This window comes from Chiloscyllium plagiosum, chromosome 1 (assembly GCF_004010195.1).
Source record: "Chiloscyllium plagiosum isolate BGI_BamShark_2017 chromosome 1, ASM401019v2, whole genome shotgun sequence".
Classification (NCBI taxonomy): domain Eukaryota; kingdom Metazoa; phylum Chordata; class Chondrichthyes; order Orectolobiformes; family Hemiscylliidae; genus Chiloscyllium; species Chiloscyllium plagiosum.
The window spans coordinates 121348155-121363406 of record NC_057710.1 but is presented as its reverse complement, the minus strand read 5'-3'; the positions used below and the strand labels follow the sequence as shown (position 1 = coordinate 121363406).

At 43.0% G+C, this 15252-nt stretch overlaps 1 protein-coding gene across 2 annotated transcripts in view; it reads left to right on the top strand.

Annotated features, from left to right (window-relative positions):
- LOC122552813 (AF4/FMR2 family member 1-like) overlaps positions 1 to 15252 on the top strand; it is a 164613-nt gene that overhangs the window by 99202 nt on the left and 50159 nt on the right. For both annotated transcript variants that reach the window (XM_043695804.1, XM_043695796.1), the window contains exons 5-7: positions 9867 to 9953; positions 10177 to 10213; positions 12490 to 12532. In XM_043695804.1, coding sequence (XP_043551739.1) covers positions 9867 to 9953; positions 10177 to 10213; positions 12490 to 12532 — 167 coding nt within the window. The remainder of the gene's footprint in view (positions 1 to 9866; positions 9954 to 10176; positions 10214 to 12489; positions 12533 to 15252) is intronic.

The following is a 15252-nucleotide window of genomic DNA, read 5'->3' as shown; positions in this document are numbered from 1 at the left end:
ACTGATTACAAAGTATTTACTTCAAATGGCTCCAGCTCCACATATACATTATCTAAATGGGCCCTATTCTTTCCCTGGTTATCACCTTTACCCTTAATGTACTTGTAAAATAACTAAAGATTTTCCTTTTAGTTTACCTGCCACTGGGAGAAAGTGAGGGCTGCAGATGCTGGAGATCACAGTCAAAAAGTGTGACGCTGGAAATGCACAGTAGTTCAGGCAGTGTCCAAGGAGCAGGAGAGTTGACGTTTCGGGCATAAGCCCTTGAAGACCCTTTCCCAAAATTTTGATTCTCCTGCTACTCTGATGCTGCCTGACCTGCTGTGCTTTTCCAGTGCCATCCTTTCTGGCCACTATCCTGTCACTAGCCCCCTAAGTCTGAATTGCTTGGTACCCTTGCTTAATAAAAAAAATGCCTATTTAAGATTTAAATTTTAACAATTGAAATTTCCTCAAATGGAACTTGATGCTGTGTTCGGAACCTCCATTATTCTTCACAAGTAGAAGTGCTTTCTAACATCTCTCCTGAGTGGCCTAGCCCTCATTGTTAAAGTATGCCCCTAGCCTTAAAGTCTTCAACCAATGGAAATGGGTTATCTTTATCTTCCTTGTCTTTCCCTGTTAATTTCCTGAATACCTCTATTAGACCTCTTCTTAAACTTCTAAATCCTGTTGAGTAAAGGCCCGATTTATCTAATCACTCCTCGCAAACTAACCCTTGAACATTATCATCTTTATAACCTGCATTGAACTCCCTCCAGGGCCAAAGTAACCTTCCAAAGATATGGTACCCAGATCTAGTCACAGTCAAGTGGGGTCTAACTAGGGTTTTGTACAACTACAGTATAATGTCTGCACCGTTATACTTTAGTCCTTTAGATATGAAAGCCAGCATTCCACTAGTCACCTTGACTATTTTCTGCAGCTGTTTGTGACAATTTAAAGAGTTATGAACATGAACCTCCAAAATCTCATTGGGCATCCACTGTATTTACGTTTGTGCACTCTAAAATATATTCTGATCTTTCCTTTTTTTTGGTTCAAAATTGATAACCTCTCACTTATATAAAAATCCATCTGCCGCTGCTTTGCCCGATCACCCTATCTATCAATGTCCTTTTGTAATGTTATGCTGTCATCAACACTGTCCACAATGCTGGCCAATTTTGAGTTGCCAGCAAATTTGCATGTTAACTTTTTGTGCCATTATCCAAGTCATTGGTGAATATTGTGAATAATTATGGCTTTAGCATAGATTCCAGTGGGACACCACTAGTCGCGTCCTGCCAATTTTCGAACTTGCTCTTTCCAACTGTTTCCTGCTACTCAACCAATTTCCTATCCATGCCAGAGATTGCCAGTTAATGTTGACAGTTTGAACAGTTTGCAAAACTAAGAATTGTAAAAGTTTTTTGTCTTTGATATTCTGAGTTTCTGATTCCTTTTGACTGACTGACTGACTGACTGACTGACTGACTGACTGACTGACTGACTGACTGAATTTCAGTCAGCATTCAGGGTGAGAGCCTTTTGCGGTCTTATTTCCCTTTTGTCTGGCTATTTGCTAGCTGACTTCTAGCACCAAGAGTCTTTATCTGCAACACAGGTGACTCGGGAATTATTCTTTGACTGTGGCCTTCACGGTACACTAATGATCGGACAGGCTTGCGTAAACAAAAACATTTAGTCCAGCTAGCACATTGCAGTGGAATTGAAGTTGGCTTTTTAACCACTGGCCACGTGCATTCTTCCAAGGGAAGTGCTCAATCTGCAGAAAGTTGTCAACCCCTCATTATTTTTGTCGTCACAGTAGAACATAGTCCTGTCTATTCAAAGATTATTTGATCCCTTTCAGGCCTTACATCCCATTGGTTTCGCACAGGAATGTTACCAGCCAGCCACCAGCAGTTATTTTTTCTCTGGCATTCAGTTCCAGAATGCTTATTTGTTTGGTTAAAAAGGCGAGAAATGCTCAGTGTTTGGGGCTTCTCGTCATGAACTTGCGGAATGGCAGAGAAGGCTGAAGGACTGAATGACCTTCCTATTGCATAGGATATAACTCCCTGCTTTCTTCGCCGTTACAGGAGTAAAGAGCGCACAAACTTGAGATTTGAGAGCAGCACCAACCTGGCTGTGGCTTGAGCTGTTCAGTTTCACCGCTCAAAGGTTTTCAAACCTGATAGTTTCACCTGCCCCCTGCTCCCAACCACTCACTGTGTATAAACTTTGGCGAGTTGCTGACTGTTCGGGAAATATGAGCACTGACTCTTAAAATCAGAATCCTTAATTAAAATAGATCTTCACTGCTTATTAAAAATATTTAAATGCTTGACCAAATAGCTGCACAGGTGTTTCCACTTGCTTTCTACCACATTGGGTTGAAACCCAGAAGAAAGCAACACAATGTCTTTCTCGCTCGTGCGCTTGCTCTCACGCTCTCCTTCCCTGCCCTCCCCTCGTGGTCGTCTTAGAAAATCTCTCTGTCATGGATGACTTGCTTCCACCCAGGTTTGATGTGTTCTCAGCTACGTGAGGTCCAGTACATGCACTAAGACTGTCTGTCTGTGTCTGGGCTGACGACACTTAAAGGTTACTGGGCTCCCTCTGATATCATGACGTCAGGCCTCCACATGTTCCTGACGGGGTGTCTCTATATACCTTCCTAGATGAGTCTTCGCCATTGTGGTTGGTCATAAACCAGGCACCCCTGAGTTGGTGACAGGTGTGACGTCTTTAAGGGCGCTGTACTCACTTGCTCACTTACTTACATACATACACGCACACACGCTCACACACGCTCACACACGCTCACACACACGCTCACACACACGCTCACACACACGCTCACGCTCACGCTCACGCTCACGCTCACGCTCACGCTCACGCTCACGCTCACACTCACACTCACACTCGCACACGCTCACATGCTCACATGCTCACATGCTCACATGCTCACATGCTCACACGCACACTGCTCATCCTGGACTGTGCAAGTGTGCGAGAGTGTGAGTGTGAGCATGTTGCTGTGGAATGCCCCTGGTGTTGGGGAAATTGACTTGGGGAAGGGGCACTGCTGCTTGTCAAATCCACGTGCTCACTCGAACCTAGCTCCCTTTCCTATGAAAATAACCACCACTCCAATTGTTGATGTTTATGTCTTTTAACAGCCAATTTAAAAACAGCAAAATCTCTGTAGTGCAGCTTGAGGTGCAGTTCTCGGTGGAATTCATACAGTTTGAAGGGTGACATAAGAGATTGAAGTTTTACTGGGTTTTGCTCAAAGCAGCCAAACCTGTGCAGAAGGTTGAGTAAGAAGAATTTGAAATCTGATGCAGTGGAAATCAAATTCCCACAATCCTGTTTGGCTTTAACTAATGCAATGCTACTGGAACCCCTTCCCCAAAAATTCACTTGCTCTCAGATTAAGTCATGCCCATTGTGAGGAGTTATTGCTTATTGCAATTTTGCACTCACTCTTAAAATGAAGTTTTTCATACTCACGGGCAGTGCTAGGCCTTAACACCGCTTAAATAAAAAGAGATTAAGTTGGAGACACTTGTGTTTGACACCATAAGGTTTCAAGTCTGATATGACTCTTCAGAACTGTTGAGGTAGAGTCATATTGGATTTGAAGAATTCACTGTTTGTCTCCAGAGATGTTGCTGGATCTGTTGAGTTTCTCTAGTACTTTATTTTTACTTCCAGCATCTTCAGTATTTTGCTTTTAATTAACACCCTGTATATATTTTTTTAACAATTGTGAAGTAGTTGATTACTGTTCATCAATTAAATTTAGTAACTGGCTCCTTAGTTAATTGTTTTTTTTTGCAAGCTAGTGTACCAGTTTGACATCTATCGAATTCCTTTAACATCAGTGAAAAAACTGAACAGTTGCCTTTTTATGCTGCTTAGTTACATTGGTTGGTGGGTGGTTATGTAAATAAATCAGCTGTAGCCTAACCATATAATCAATTTAAAAGCTGGCAGAATGTTGAGAATGGCCTTGCACCCAAACTCTACCCTGGGATCTACGCCTACCTGAACCAGAATAGTGCTCTTCATTTTTTTTGCTTCTTATCCAAAAAGCAAAGGCATTGTAGACTAACGTTTTTCTCTTGAAAACGTACTTAATATTTGAAGTTACGTTTTCACATTAGGTAAAATAGAGAAGTGTTGTTCAGGGGATGAAGTGGTAATGAAAAGCAGCCAATAATTTATAATAGAGAGTGCAGTCGAAAGGAAATTATAGATTTGAGTCTTTTGCTTTTAAACCTGAACTGTTCCTTTTCTGAACAGCACAAGGACATTCTACTTCAGGAAATGGCAAGTATTTGTTCAGTAAACATGGGGATTAACAGCTCAGTGGAGCAGTTTCTGTCCCAACTGAAGTTTACTTAAACCTAGTTTGTTTTAGTCTGTGTTAACCATTTAACTTCTTGCTCTGTTCGCCGAGCTGGAAGTTTTTGTTGCAAACGTTTCGTCCCCTGTCTAGGTGACAACCTCAGTGCTTGGGAGCCTCCTGTGAAGCGCTTCTGTGGTGTTTCCTCCGGCATTTATAGTGGCCTGTCCCTGCTGCTTCCGGTTGTCCGTTTCAGCTGTCTGCTGTAGTGGCCGGTATATTGGGTCCAGGTCGATGTTTGTTGATGGAGTTTGTGAATGAGTGCCATGCCTCTAGGAATTCCCTGGCTGTTCTTTGTTTGGCTTGCCCTATAATGGTAGTGTTGTCCCAGTCAAATTCATGTTGCTTGTCGTCAAACTTTGAACATTTAACTTCTCTTCAGCTTGCTGAATAAATTAGTGCTATGTATTTGCTCATGAAGTACAATAATTAGCAGCCTAAAGGTATTTTTTTGTAACCTGAACTTCATGAAAGTAAAGTGGTGAAAACACAGGTCCCTGTATGAATTCATTTCATGGCCCCAGCAGCCTAGGAATCAGTCAGCTTTTTAAAAAATATCCATCTGTTGCTGACACTGACCATCTTACTGACTGCGTAGAAAATGTTGAAATGTTTCTCAGGATATGGGTGGCAATGATTAGTGACTTTCTGGAGACTTCCAATGGTTACCGTAGCTCACTCCTGAGGGACAGCATGCATGTTCTTTTGTAATGATCTGAAAGCTTTTATGGTTACTTTTGTAGTTCAAGCTCAAAACTGTCTGAATTAATTTTCATTTTGTCATGTGGTCGGATTTGAGCTCATGATCTTAGTTTTGTTTGTCCAAGGGCATAAGGCTGCCATATACGTTGATGTATTTTTGACCTGTTGTAATATGTGTTGTTGTCAGAAGTTACATGACACCAGGTTATCATGCAACAGGTTTATTTGAAATCACAAGCTTTTGGAGCGCTGCTCCTTCATCAGGTGAACACCAGCATCTCCACACTGGAAATGACATTGGTTCAGCTGTCCTTTCCTAAATTTTGTTTCCATTAATTTCAATAGCACTGCTGCCTCACAGCACCAGGGACCCAGGTTCGGTTCCAGCCTCGCACGACTGTCTGTGTGAAGTTTGTGCATTCTCCCAGTGTCTGCATGGGTTTCCTCCAGGTGCTCTGGTTTCCCCCCACAATCCAAAGATGTGCAGGTTAGGTGAATTGGCCATGCTAAATTGTCTGTAGTGTTAGGTGCATAGGGTAGGGGAAAGCATCTGGGTGGGTTACTCTTCGGAGGGTCAGTGTGGACTTGTTGGGCCGAAGGGCCCGTTTCCATACTTTAAGTAATCTAATCACCAAAGTAATGTTATTGTTACAAGAGATAAGACTTGTGGGGATGGAGGAGAGAGGAGGAAGCAATGGCGAGTAATGGTTAATGATCTATTAATCCAGAGACCCAGATAATGTTCTGGGGTGACATGGTTTGAGTCCCGTCACACATACAGAATCATTTGAGTCATAGAAGTTATTTTCTGACTTTAAAAAAAAAACAACCCCATTACCAACCAGCAATCTTCCCGTCTCCTTTGCCTTTGTTTTTATAATTTTCCACGTGTATGAAACTCCCGTCCTTGTTGGGTGTGGGTTCCACGTGAGTCCACACACCTAACAATGTCGTTGACTCTTAATTGCCCTCTGAAATGACTTCAAGTCACTCCATTGTAACAACTGCTAGAAAGTCTCAAAAAAATTAAAAACCAAAAAAAATGCAGATGCTCGAAATCAAACAAAATCAGAAATTGCTGGAAAAACTCAAATGGTCTGCCGGCATCTGTAGAGAGAAAGCAGAGTTAATGTTTCGCGTCCAGTGATGCTTCCTCAGAGCTGGGCATTGGAACCAAATCTATGCATTGGAAATGACAATAAGCATAGCCCTGTTGACTCTGCAAAGTCCTCCTTCTGATTTGATTTATTACTGGCACGTGTACCGAAGTATAGTGAAAATTGTTGTCTTGCCCGCTTTACAAGCAGATCATACAAGTGCATCAGAACAGCGTGCAGGATGCTATGTTACAAATGCTAAAAAAAACCCTCTGCACGAACATCTGAGAACTAGTGCCAAAACTGGGAGAGCTGCTTCCCAGACTAAGCAAGCAACAGCCTGACATAGTCATACTCACCGGTTGATACCTCAGAGGTAATGTTGCCGACACCACCATGACCATCCATGGATATGTCCTCACTCATTGAAATCATGGCATCACGTCAAATGTGGGCCAGGAAACCACCTGATTACCACATGCTAGCCACAACTGTACACCCCCCCCCCCCCCCCCCCCCCCCCCCCTCCCCCCACCACCACCACCACCCTTATTCAACAGCATTTGGAGGAGGCACTGAGGGCAGCAAGGGTGCAGAATGTATTTTGTTGGAAAATGTCAATGTCTAATGCAAGCACTGACCAAACGCATTGAGTCCTAAAGGACATAGTTCTTGATTGAGTTTGTGGAAGGAGCAATTGAGTCACCAGAAGGAAAAATGTACTTGACCTCATCTTCCCTGATCTGCCTGCTGCAGATATGTCTATCCACGACAGTATCAGTTAGAGTGAGCTCCTCACAGCCCTTGTGGAGGTTACGTCCTGCCTTCAAATTGGGTATACCTTGCATTGTGTTGTGACGTTATTGCCATGCTACAGGGGATAGGTTTTAAACCGATCAAGCAACTTCAGATTCAGCATCCATGAGACACTGTGGACCATTAGCAGCAGGAGAATCATATCATCTGCACCTCCATAACCCCCACTCTACCATTTACTGTCAATCCTGGTGGAGTGTGCAGGACAGTATACCAGGAGCAGCACCAAGCAGTACTTAAAAATCTGGTACCAAACAGGACTACGTGCGTGCTGAAAGTTTTAGCAGCAACTGACAGACTTTCTAAGCGTTTCCTCAGCCAACGCATCAGATCCAGTCGCGAATGTTGGTGGACAATTGAATAGCTCACTGGAGAAAGAGGCCCCACAAATATCCCCCCTCCTCAATGGCAAAGAAGCCCAGCACACTCAGTCCTAAAGATAAGACTGAAGCATTCCCAGCAACCTTCATCCAGAAGTGCTGAGTAGGTGATCTACCTCAGTTTTGTCTCGAGGTCCCCACTCTGGCGGCAGTCTTCAGACAATTTGATTCACTCCACGGAATATTAAAAACAGCTGAATTCTGCAAAACGCTGGAGGCTTTGACAACATTCCAACAATAGCGCTGAAGAATTGTGCTCCAGGACCTGCTGTACCCTCAACCAAGATGTTCCAGTATAGCTAAAACACTGGCATCTACCCAACAATGTGGAAAATTGCCCAAGTAGACCTGTACACAAAATGCAGCACGCACCTAACCTGGCAAATTACTACCCTGTAAGTTAAGTGAGATGGAAGATACCACCAACTGTGCTATCAAGCAGCAATTGCAGAGCAATAACCTGCTGACATATGCCCAGTTTGTGTTTTGCCAATGTCACTCAGCTTCTGACCTTGTTGCAGCCTTAGTTCAAAAGTGGACCAAAGAACTGAATTACAGAGGTGAGGTGAGAATGGTTGCTGTTGACCATCAAGGCCGCATTTATGTGCCTGTAGCATTAGGGAGCTGGGAAAACTGGAATCGATGGGAAAACTGGAATCGATGGCAACCAGAAGAAAACACTCTGCTGGTTGGACTGGTACCTGACACATAGGAAGATGGTTTTGATTGTTGGAGGTCCGTCATCTCAACTCCAGGAAACCTCCATAGGAATTCCTTTAATGTAGTTTCCTAGGCCTGACTGTCTTCAGCTGCTTCATAAGGTCAGAAGTAGGGATTTTAGTTGCTGATTGCACAATGTTCACCATTTGCGATGACCTAGTTGCCAAAGCAGTCCATATTCAAATGCAACAAAATCTGGACCACAACCAGGCTTGGCCTGAAAAGTGGCAAATAACAATATTCATTACCGTATGCCAGGCAGTGACCAGCTTCAATATGAGGCAATCTAACCACCATTGCTTGACATTCAGTGGTGTTACTAACACTGAATCCCCCACTGTCGATATCCCTGGGGTTACTGTTGACCAGAAACTCAGCTGGACTAGTATAGAAATGCAGTGGCTACAAGAGCAGATCAGAGTCTAAGAATCCTGCACACCTGACTTCCCAGAGCCCCTCCGGCATCTCCAAGGCACAAGTTAAGAGTGTGATGGTATACTCCCCACATACCTGGATGTGTGCAGCTCCAACAACACTCAGGAAGCTTGACACCAGCCAGGACAAAGCAGATTGCTTGATTGGCACCACATCCGCAATCATCCACTCCCTCCAACACTGACACTCAATAACAGCAGTGTATGCCATCCACTAGATGCAGGGCAGAAATTCACCAAGGCTCCTTAGCCAGCACTTTCCGAACCCATGACGAGGGCAGCAGATACTTTGGAGGGCAACTTGCAGGTGATGGTGTTTCCAAGTTCCCTCCATCCTGACTTGGAAACATATCACCGTTTCTTGAATGTAGCTAGGCAAAATCCTGGAACTCCCTCCTAATGGTGTTCTGGATCTATCTACATGAAATTGGCAGCTTTACCACCAGCTTCACAAGGGCATCTGAGGATGGGCAGTAAATACTAGCCCAGCTTATGGCACCCATATCTCATGAATGTGCCCAAATATACTTTTAATAAATTCAGTGTTGCCATGTTGCAAGTACTTTGGATTTTAAGTTCGGATCTCAATATTAAACTTAACTGATTTGTTGAATAATCTGAAATTGAGCAACGTGCAGAAGACCAAAATGTAGGTTGCTAATGGTCCAAAATCAAAATGAGCAAGCTTCCATTTAAAGCAGTCTACTGTATTTCTTTGTTTGGTTTTTACTTTTCTGATCTATCTTCATTATATTTAAACATTCCTCCATTGTATTTGTTTGCGTTTTCCATTAACAGTATGTGTCGCTTGGTAGCAAAGAAGTTGGTTGCTGAAAAGAGACAACCATTCAGATTTCATATGATCACAATTCTTGTGCTTGTCCTGATAAGTGCAAGGTGAATGTTTTTGGTTACATAGCTTTCTCTTGATCAATATTAATTTAAAGTATATTACTCCATCATATTACCACCACTTTCTAATGCGCGTACTAGGCACAGGGATCTAAACCAATCACTCTTAGCCAGCCATAAGGACTTGCAAATTACCCATGAGCACTCTTAGCACAGGCTTTATGTCTACAGCTTGCGAATATATAAATTCTGTGCACTTTAATAAAATGCCCCTTTGTTGTTGCTTTGTTTTGTCTGGAATGCTTAATTAGTTCCAGATGTTCCCATGATTAGAAACGATTTCCCACGTCCATTACCTTCTACATTGGGAGTCCCTAGCATCAGGCTGACTCCTTCTGTACTTGGGATTCTCCTTGACTGACTGAGATGGAAATCTCCTGGTTGACTTATTTTGGTTGTCTTACAGGAAATGACGCAATCATGGCCACCACCTCTGACTGCCATTCAAACGCCCAGCACAACAGAATCATCGAAATTTCCGTTCCAAAACAAGGTATGTGATGAGCATCAGATAGGTAATAGAACTAACCAAGTATTTTATGTGACGTTATTTGCTGAAATTAAATAAAAAGAAAATATTAAATTTCAAGTGTTTTCGAGGAAAAGTATTTGCAATGCGGAGAGAAATTGATCTGTGCACACTTTGAATTCAAGAATTATTTTTTAAAATGTGAGGCTCATAACCGAAAACACTGAGATATTTTCTTTGTATCTAGGACACCCAGCATGCCCCTTCTGGTTTTATAGGACACAGTGAGTAATAACTCATTTGATTTTACTAGTAGTGTTTAAAACTCTAAAAGCTACTGAGATTGGGTTTTCTTTGCACATATAAACAAACAATGACTAGTCTTTATTTTGTAGTATAAACTAATTAAAATACTAGTTAAAAGTGACAAGTTATGTTACAGTGAACCAGTTTATTGTGGTAAAACTGTGAATGGTGACAGAAAATTCCACAACCTGACTTCATTTGGTGAGAGCCTGGGGCAGTTACTGCCCTTTCCTAATAGCTTCACAACTCTTCTCCAATATATAAAGAAGACCATAAAAATGAGTGCCCAATACAGATGTTGTAAGCTTGCTTGCTTTCAGTCCTCTATTTCTGTGATTCCAAAACTCTGTAGAGCCACCCACCCACTTGGCTTGCATTCCCAGGTTATTGGGAACGAGAGCCTCCGATACACACTCCATAACAAAGTGACTCCGTTACAAGTGATCTTGGCACCGTTTCATGGATGGTTGAGCCCCAAGTGATTTTTCAGGAAGTGAGAGTTGCATCAGGCCAATTGTTACCAATATGAGGTACCAGAAGCAGTTCCGATTGGAAGTGCTTCTGGTGCACAGTGACAGATCGCCATTACACCAGACGCAGTTTTGATGGGCCCAATGGATGCTTCTAGAAATTGGTAGGGGGAACTCAAAACCCAGCAGGCTGTGCTGACATTACCCATGTCTCCGAGTCTGGTCAGTTGGTTTAAAAGATATTTCTTTGGCATCTTCTGGTTATGCATGCAAACATTTAGGAACTTGGTGCCAGAATTCCCCTCGACTCAAACAACAGCAAGCATTTTAACTTGCCTGACTTCCATCTTTCCCCATCACTGTCCTTGAACTCTAGCTTCCCTTCCAACCATTCCAACTAGATCCTATGAACAAAATGTCACTTGTCTTGGGGGCATAAAAGCATTAAGTGAGACAAAGTCACTTTTAAAATGAATACCTATATGCAAATATTATGATATTTGTAGAGATTCTTTCCTTGTCACAAGCCTTTAAGCTCGTGCGTGAAGCACGAAGTCATAGTCCATTAACCAGATAAGGTTGCGATGACCAAATATGTGGCTGTAAGTACTCCAGTGCTTATTGATGCAGGAATGGACTTTTATAAATCCACTTGGATTATACTGCCAGTCAGGAATCAAATGATCCAAATACTTGTTGTTCAGGCCCTGACCTCTGATATAAGCGAGGCATTAACCTCTTTAAATCACGCTCTTTTTAATCTATTGTTGACTGGCCACGATTTCAAGTTGGGCTTTTGGCTGAGGTCCCTTTCACTATGCATTGCTGACGCAGGTAGTTCAATCAGCTGACTCCAAACCGAGTGTGGATTTGTCACAACAATCCAGATTTTTCTGTTGAAGTCAAGCAGAAAAAAAGTATTTTCATCAGCCTGTTCAGAGTTGCTATCCCATCTCTGGAACAGGTGGTTTTTGAACCCAAGCCGTCTGGTGCAAGGATAGGGACACTACCACTGCACCACAAGTGAAACAATAGCCATTTTGATCGATGGCTTCTTTTATGCATAAAATTAAATTACTGCATCATCATTGCATTATGTTATTTCTAACTATGGTTTTCTTACAGTATATTTAGTCATTAATTAGAACAAATGCAAATTTTAGTTAAAACAATAACTTTAAAAAATATGTACAAGATTGTTTTGGCTTAAAGAAAGTCTGGCATTTGTATAGTGCATTTTGCAACCTTAGGATATCCCAGGGTGCTTAAGTCAATGAAATACATTTGAAGTATTATTATGCCGACCTTTAAGAATTGTCAAATAATAGCCAAACTTTGCTTTCATCTCTATAATCAATGAATTGGCAAGGTTGCTGTGTCCAGATCTGAACAATACAATGATACTCTTTCTCTCCGCTTTGAGCATCTTGTCACTGCAGGGCTCCAGAACAAGTTATGCATAATCTGTGATGTTGAGTTCAAGAATTAGTAATGAATCTTGGATTTCTCCAGGTGCAAAGTGAATTTTTAAATAAAAATATTCATGCAGGCCAAATGTATTTTCTACACAATCTGTTCAGACGTTACTACACATCTCTGGAGCAGATGGGACTGGAATACAATATGCTTGTGATAAATTAAACTATTAATTTAGATTTGGGCCATTTAGAAACAAGAGCCGTTTATTAGTTGATTGAAACTTGAACTTCAGATTGATCAAAGTAAATAGCAGGATGTGTGCTACTAGCTCTTCCTTTGTGTTCCATCTGCACTTTATTTTCCAGAGAAATGTGAGATCCTTCCACAAAGTTCTCGAGGGGAGAATTCGTAAGTACATATTTTCTTTAAAATACAACTGTGATTTTGTTTTTGCTGTCTTGAATGACTTGTGTGCAATCTCTTGTTTGTCAGTTGTATTTATAAAATTTTTAACCTGGTGTACTCTTCCTCAAATTTAGTTAGCATAATCCTTCCTGTTGTCGATGCTAAAATAGGCAGCACAGCAAATTCGTGTATCTGTTTCAATGCTGTTAGGTAACAATTGGATAGAGTGTGGGTGACATCCTTCTCTTTCTCTTAATCTATTGTGGGCTGGCAAACCTCCATGTTCCCCTTCCAATCTCATAAAACACAATGTTATTGGCTGCTCCTTGACAGTAATAACCTCCTTAATTTTGTTGAATTTTATTAGCTCTTTAAAATGATGTGAAGTGCTGAACTGTTTTTGGCAATTTGGTTTTACCACCTTTAAACCATGTAGACTGGCTTTTGTTCTCCTATTCATTTCACAAGTATTGAGGAATGTGAGTTGTGCGTTTCTTTCTTGTTAACTCTGTAGAAGACCCACAATGAGGTGTCCTACATCTTAAATTGCAGTGTCCTGTTAATCAGTTTACGTCAAGATGGTGGAATATTTATGGCTTTAAATTGATTACAAAATGCTGAACACTTTCTGGGCTGAATTATTTTATTTATTAACATTGCTTTTTTGGGAATAAAACACAATCTCCTCCAATGCCTATTTAAAGACAAATTGCATGGATATATAGCTCTGTGCATTGCTTTAGAATGCTGGCTATTTGAATATTACTGGATTATGTAATCTTGAAAAAAAGATTCAAGGGGCCTTTGTGTTTATAAATCTACATTTATAGGGATTTCCATAAGGCAATTGTGACAGACTTCCATAAGAGACTGAGAGTTAAAGTCAAACTTGTGGAAATGAGGGCAAAATATTGATCAGATTGATTTGCTTATCGAGAGATATGTAGGAAGAAAAGGGAGATAGGAATAAAATACTGCACATGCTGTAATCTTTACTGAAAACAAATGCTGAAAATCACAGCAGGTCAGACAGCATCAATGGAGAGAGAGAGCAAGCTAACATTTTGAGTCCAATTGACTTTATCAGAGCTGAAGTGAAATGTGTGGGGACAGCATTTAGGCAATGGGGCGGGGATGGTAGTGGGTGCCAGGTGCTCCTGGAGAAAAGATGTTAATAGTTCAGATTAAGTGATCAGAATGTGCTAATGGCAGAACAATAGTGTGTCTACCTGCCAGACTTGAAAGGGTTAGAGAGACGCACAAAACTGCAGCTGCTGGAATCCAAATTAGACAAGCAGGAAGCTGGAAGAACACAGCAAGCCAGGAAGCATCAGGAGGTGACGAAGTCAAGTTTCAGGTGTAATCCTTCTTCAGGACTTGAAAGAGCAAACAGTCCCACTCAGGTGGGTGGTGGTGGGGGCTGGGGGAGAGGGTGTGATAACAGAGAATGTAACAAGTAAAGCTTAAAAAAACCCCAGAAGGAATGCACATTGGTTCACAATTTAAAGGTGTTGAACTCCGTATTAGGTCCAGAACACTGTAAAGTGCCTACTCTGAAGATGAGATGCTGTTCCTCCAGTTTGTGCTGTGATTCACTGGAACACTGCAGCATGCTGAGGATAGAGATGAGGGCATGCGAGCAGGTAATTGTGTTAAAATGACTGGCTACAGGAAGGTCAGGGTTCCTGCTTTTGCACAGACTGAAGATGTGCTGCAAAGCAGTCACCGGGTCTGTTTGGTTTCTCCAATGTAGAATAGTTGAAACTTTATTGCTGGAACAGCACAGCAGGTCAGGCAGCATCCAGGGAACAGGAGATTCGACGTTTCGGGCACAGGCCCTTCCTCAGGAATGAGCAGAGAGTGTTCAGCAGGAGAAGATAAAAGGTAGGGAGGAGGGACTTGGAGGAGGGGCGTTGGAAATGTGATAGGTGGAAAGAGGTCAAGGTGAGGGTGATAGGTCGGAGTAGGATGGAGGCGGAGAGGTCAAGAAGAAGACTGCAGGTCAGGAAGGCGGTGCCGGGCTGGAGGGATCAGGCTGAGACAAGGTGGGGGGAGGGGGGATGAAGAAACTGGTGAAGTCCAAGTTCATCCCCTGCGGTTGGAGGGCTCCCAGTCGGAAGATAAGACGCTCCTCCTCCGACCGTCGCGTTGTGGTGGTTTGGCGGTGGATGAGTCCAATGACCTGCATATCCTCGGTGGAGTGGGAGGGGGAGTTGAAATGCTGTGCTACAGGGTGGTTCGTCCGGGTGGCCCAGAGGTGCTCTCTGAATCGCTCCGCAAGTAGGCGGCCTGTCTCCCCAATATAGAGGAGGCCACACCGGCTGCAGCGGATGCAGTAGATAATGTGGGTGGAGGTGCAGGTGAATCTGTGGCAGATATGGAAGTTTCCCTTGGGGCCTTGGAGAGAAGTGAGGGGGGAGGTGTGGGCGCAAGTGTTGCACCTCCTGCGGTCCCTTTGGGGCCTTGGAGAGAAGTGAGGGGGGAGGTGTGGGCGCAAGTGTTGCACCTCCTGCGGTCCCTTTGGGGCCTTGGAGAGAAGTGAGGGGGGAGGTGTGGGCGCAAGTGTTGCACCTCCTGCGGTCCCTTTGGGGCCTTGGAGAGAAGTGAGGGGGGAGGTGTGGGCGCAAGTGTTGCACCTCCTGCGGTTGCAAGGGAAGGCGCCGGGAGTGGAGGTTGGGTCGGTGAGGGGTGTGGATCTGACAAGGGAGTCGCGGAGAGAGTGG